This window comes from Cibotium barometz, chromosome 27 (genome assembly GCF_041138505.1).
Source record: "Cibotium barometz isolate CiBa-2024 chromosome 27, ASM4113850v1, whole genome shotgun sequence".
NCBI classification, from domain to species: Eukaryota; Viridiplantae; Streptophyta; class Polypodiopsida; order Cyatheales; family Cibotiaceae; genus Cibotium; species Cibotium barometz.
Window position 1 is genome coordinate 5,505,302 of NC_141072.1, and position 5,718 is coordinate 5,511,019.

General features: G+C 44.9%; 1 protein-coding gene across 2 annotated transcripts; it reads right to left on the bottom strand.

Annotated features, from left to right (window-relative positions):
- Nucleotides 1-676: 676 nt before the first annotated feature.
- Nucleotides 677-5,161, bottom strand: LOC147623019 (uncharacterized). 2 transcript variants are annotated; one of them, XR_015269315.1, is made up of 3 exons: nucleotides 4,085-5,161; nucleotides 1,134-3,981; nucleotides 677-974 (listed from the first exon to the last, which is right to left on the bottom strand). XR_015269315.1 is itself a non-coding variant. In XM_086821032.1 (2 exons), exons 1-2 carry the CDS (start codon nucleotides 4,870-4,872, stop codon nucleotides 3,849-3,851), a joined length of 921 nt encoding a protein of 306 aa, XP_086677158.1. In that variant the 5' UTR covers nucleotides 4,873-5,161; the 3' UTR covers nucleotides 677-3,848. The 2 variants fall into 2 exon arrangements, 1 of the variants encoding a protein (XP_086677158.1); XM_086821032.1 differs by having other exon boundaries at nucleotides 677-3,981.
- Between the last annotated feature and the right edge of the window lie 557 nt (nucleotides 5,162-5,718).

Here is a 5,718-nt window from a genome sequence, read left to right on the forward strand (position 1 = left end):
CTCAAAACTTACCTAGAGCCCACCGGAATGCTTTAATTCATTGAAAAGCACTAATATATTATGGTTCAAACATACAATGCATGCTAGAATATAGCTAGGTTGGAGGATTGAGAGATTGAAAAATGTCACGACTCTTCATAATCTTTTTGATTACTTGTATTTGAAGAGCCAATCATTTCAATCACCACCCCATAACATAAAAATTTACATTTCCATAATCCTGATGAGGACATTGAAAGATGAAATACGCAAGGGTGCATCATAAGGACCATAACATATCATATCAATCAACATTTGAGTACAAAACGTATATATATCGCACAACTCGATTAATCTCCAACTTCGTTGAGCATCAATTAACTCTTTTGCCCAAACTTTTTTTCCACCCTAGTTCAACCTCCTCTCGAGGGACTTCGTATTTCTCATTTTCCCGTCTTGAAAATTCTTGCTAGGATCGCCCATTCCATCTTTTGCACCCAAACTCGTTATAGAAACATGCTTTTTATGAAAACCCATAATAGGAAGGCTGCCCGTGTTTGGCTGCGGATGTGTGCGGCACTAAGAAGTCACATACTTCACACACACAAAACAACAAAACCTCTTTCAGGTTCAAAACTATTATGATAGTTAAACGCAAGCATGACAAGTCAGAGATCAATGCATCTACTCGTAGGTCTATGAAGCATCCATTACAAGCTTTTATTGAACAAAGGAGATTTTGGGACCAAATCACTCCTCATGTACAAAATGCCCAAGGTTGAAGGCCTTCTTGGCTCTCCTCATCATAACACGGGGAGGAGGATGACTCTGTTCTGTCGACGCCTTAGTAGAGAGATAGATGCTGGTTGGCTCTTTCTTACTTCACTTTGATATGGAGGTCGATGTACCCTGCTAGTGAAATGCTCGCACGAGCATCAGTGCTAGATTAGTTCAGTGGCACTCTTCTCGCCAGTGAGCGCTTCCATCCTATGATGCTTCACACACGTGCAGCCAACAAATGTCAAAACCCTTGTCATAATCATATTCCTTTGAGATTGCTTTAAACTCATATCCCAACCAGACATAGGTCGTCCAGGACATCTTTTACAAATTATTGCCTGAAAAAGGTAGCCTATTGAATCATTGAGAATCACCTTCAAGGAGTAAAAACTGAGCCGGATTTAAAGGTAATTCTGCTTAAAACTATGTTGCTAGCTGCTGAAAACAGTCCCAAGAGTCACAGTGGCCAATAGCTAGCCTCAACTATTTCCCTAGCCTGGCCTGGCAGGTTGGGCACCTTATTTTTTAACTGCTTTACTCCGCTACCAAACTGTTACACCTGTTCTGTCCCACAAAACAAAGATCACAAATGCAAGGCTTCGACAAAGTTATTTCTGCCACATGCTTCTATGAACACTAATCACAACTCCCATTATGCATGATTGATTACTCCTGAGTTTACGACAGCTATAAGCATGGCCACGATTTTGTGGCATAGCTGTGGCACTCTACCAATGTAATAGGAGACTACTACTGCCCTTTTTTTTAATGCAATAAAGCTCTTGCTATTCAGTTGATGATGTTGTGCCTCTCATGCTCAACCCACTGTGAAGGCCATTATTCTCCCACTTAAGAGTCCAACTACTTTCCAACTCGCCTATGAAGCCAGCCTACTACTGCCTTCTGTACTAATTGCTCATGTTTTTGTTCCATCAACTGCCCACTACTGCCTTTTGTGCTAATTGCTCATATTTTTGTTACATCAACATCCATAAAAGCAAACAAGCACTTTCCCCCACTTTTGTCAGCTGCAGTTAGGCAGGTTGCTAGGCAAAGGGCTGGTGAAAACTGGGTAATCAGCCCACCTTCTTGATTAGCAACGCAGACGATGCGAAAAGCATCTTGTCTTCCCCAATGTGAAGCAATTGCAGAAGCCCTACTTTGCCACGGAAGGTTTCCATAGCTTATAGCCTCACCTATGGAAACCTAACCTACCCACACACACTTCAACTCATGAAAATAAGACAAGCACTGATTGCAAGTAGCCTCCAGTTTGACCTTTCAAAACAAGCACCCAGGTGCGTAGTGCATAAAGAGGCTCGAAACATGATGAAAAGAATGTATGAGCTAGATGGGTATGGTGTTCTTGACAGAGGGGTAGACAACGGAGATGGGGTGGGAGACAACAGTGCCCCACCCACGGGCCACTCGATGACAGCAGTCACCAGGCCAAGCATTGGGCCAACGACCTTGCAACGGCATGGTTGTCCGACGTGCCCCACTCCGGCTCGTTGATCTCATGAGCAGGCCTAAGGCCCAGATTTCTGCTCTGGTAAAACCATCTAACCTGGTAAACTGGCAAATGATGCAAAATCAAGAACTCAAAAAAATGGTGATTAAGGGTAATCCATTGCCTAATGATGGTGGTTAAGGCTCCACCTATTTTCTGTTCAGGGCAATTCTCACATCACCTCTAGCTTTCGTCTCCACCCACTACACCGAGGCTTTTAACTCCGTTTGCACCGCCCGACCGTTTCCCTTCCACCATCTCCCAACTCGCCCACTCACAGCCACAGCAACATGGCGCACACCTGCATTCAGTCCAAAAATTACAAAAAATCTCATGCACTATAATCAAGATAACACATCAAAAGCGCACTACTACTCACACACACACACACACACACACACACACACACACACAACCTTGCAAATGCTTCCATAAATCTTACTTCATCCATCCGCAACCAGCAAAAATACCTAAACATTTGCATGACTACCCATTTCACCCACTATGGCAACATGTCCAAAATTACAAGAATTCTCATGCGCTACAATTTTATGAAAAAAACATCAAAAACATACTACCGACAAACAAAAAGTACCTTGCAAAACCTTCTGTACATTTTACTTTAACCCGTCTCGCAGCAAAAACCCCTAAACTTTTGCATCACAACATATCCTTGGAACGTTAAGTGCACGTCATCTAAAATGTATACAAGCCCTGTCTACCTGCCGTACACAAAATCCCTCCTGCAACTCGACTGTGCTTTCCTTCAAAAAGAGTCTCGGACAAAGCTCCCCCACAGTTAACCCAAAATTAGGACCATGTCAGCAGCCACAAACAGTATGCTTACTGGCAACGATGCTTACACAGAACAACGAAAAACAATTGTGCTCAAAATGGCAATTACACTAAACAAATACGCATATCGTCTGCATCGCTATACATAAATACCCCATCGCATCAGCTTCGCTATACCGAAAAACGCCGTCACACTTCTAAAGACTCAAATACCGTTCGTTCAGATCTTGCATCTCGATGCATGTAACACTTCTAAAGACTCAAATACCGTTCGTTCAGATCTTGCATGTAACGCAAATAATTGACAAGTAGTATTCATGATGTGGGATTTGTGTTTGTACGAGCAATTAGGTTTACATTAAAAACATCATAAAAAAGATTTGATGATTTCTCAACTCTCCAAAAAACATGGATAGGAAATGTGTTTCTTTCACAGCTCAAATTTACGACTTTCAACACCCTCAGCCCTGCCATGTGTTATCATACAGCTGTCTATTTCAAGCCATGAAACACTTAAACAAACACTCCATTCCTGTGTCTGCAAGCATTGTCTTGCTTAGTCTGTTTCTTATCTAAGATTTAGAAACTCGCTCTCCATTTCTGAAAAAGGTTTAAAATTTATTCCTATCCACAAAGCTAAACTACTTGTTCTCAAGAAAAAAGCCAAGTCTCTGGCCAAAAACTGAGCATGTAGCATCCCTTCATGACTACATACTGAGAGGAAGTCTCTGCAAGTGGAATCTCCTTCTGTTTCAAAAGCAAACAAAAGGGACTCTATTTGAGGCTAGAATCTGTGGTTATCGTTGGATGCAGTAGGATAAAACTGCAACACCACTGTCGCTGCCCGCCTCTCCTTGCGCTCATCTATCACGATTTGCTGGTATCGACATTCTGCAGAGCAGAAAGCTCGATCACCTCTGCATTTCATGAATAGGAGACTTGATGAGAAGATCCCAATACTGATGTATGGCACGAGACAAGGATAAAGGGATCAAATTAGGTTAAGAAATGAGCTTTTACCTGTACATGAAGATATCCTTTCCTTGCAGAAGAGACTGCCTGCAGAAGAAGCATGCATTAAGGAAGCCCATGGACGACATATCGAAGCTGCAACAGTTAGAAGGAGGGGATGCAGCTGAGAAAATGGACTGGGGGATGTTGATCTCTTCATCCACATCATCATCCAGGCCAGGGTGAATATGTGGAACTAGTCTCTCACATGGCGCAATTTCAGTAACCATACCCTCGGGGCTTAAAACCTTGCATGCCCAACCGATCTCCTGAGCCTGGGTAGGCGTAGGAAGAGGGTTTGCACTCACCTCATTACCACGACTGTGTTCACTAACCGTATGTTGCAGCGTGTGAATCTGCACAATTGAGATCGGCTGGCTATGGCTAGCTGTAGGAACGGCAGAAAAGAATGGCCCCTCTACATCCTCCTCCTCTTCAGCTTGAATGTCAACGATAACCCCTAAACCAACACCTTGGCTCTCTTTCTTGCCTGATAGCAAGCTTCCTAAACACGACCGCGGAGACCTAGCTGCTGCATGCTTTTCCTGAGCAGGGGAGAGCGCAGACGGGTCTAGCACAGAGCGCGGGCTCTCGCATGGACCACAGGGTTTGTTCTCAAGTCCTAGGTCGAAACCGATGACTACCTGGCGGGGAACAGATAGTGCAGGATCAGGGTGCTTCTCACTTACCAGTGAACTGTGGCAAAATGCTGCAGGCTGGTCATCGACTCCATCACAGGGGATGAGAATTGATCTGCTGGTCGTGCGCAAAAGGGGACGAGGCCGCTTGCCGAGCATCTCTCCCTTCTCGAACAGAGATGGGAACTGCTGAGGCCGCCAGCAATGAGTTTTCTCGTCGTGCCTGCAATCTGATGCCTGGTGAAGCCAGTTCAAAGAGCTCAAGAAACAGGTCTGGCAATGGCTGAAGGGAGCGTCAGGCGATGTTGCCAAAAGATGAGAATCAGGCAGGGCTTTCGGATTTGGCTATGGCGATGAAAAGCTTGATTTAGAAGCTTGCACCTAGAACGACGCTTCCGAGAGAGAGAGAGAGAGAGAGAGAGAGAGAGACTGGCTAGGCGAAGCTTAATTTAGAAGCTTCACAGGGGGCGCCTAAAAAAGGGCTGAACCCCATGACGGGTCAGCTGCCGTCAACCGCCCGTCTATCGTAACGGCGACCGCCCGTTTGCCCAGACGGCAGGTGCCGCAGGCCCCCCCTCATTTTGGTGTGGGGTCGGCTTCAAAAAGAAAGTGACCTGACCCCACCGTGCGTCATTTTCAGAGGGGCCCGTGCGTCATTTTCACGGGGTCGCGCGTCATTTTCAGGGGCCACGCCCAGGGCCCACAGAACCTTCCCAGTTTTCTAGGTGCACTGGGACCCGCTTCATGAAACAGCGGGCCTGCCGTGGAAAACCATGTCTTTTCAAAATTAGACGGTTCAACCATGCCTGTTCAATATTAATAATTTTTATTCACTTAAAAGTGAAAAACAAATAGGGCACCAAACTACTCTTCTACTAATCTCTTAGAGGGCTGGCAACTTTTTTAGGCTTGTTTTCATTTCTAGGTATTCTAGGCTCTGGACAGTGTCAGTTAAGTGGTAGCTTCTAGGCTCTGACAGTGTCAATTAAGTGGCAGCCTTGTTTC

Bases quoted from the DNA above. Each gene is read 5' to 3' on its own strand.
- LOC147623019 (XM_086821032.1), bottom strand. From the start codon at position 4,872: ATGCTCGGCAAGCGGCCTCGTCCCCTTTTGCGCACGACCAGCAGATCA. The intron at 3,982-4,084 runs GTAAAAGCTCAT...CATGAAATGCAG, and splicing joins AAGGATATCTTCATGTACAG to AGGTGATCGAGCTTTCTGCT.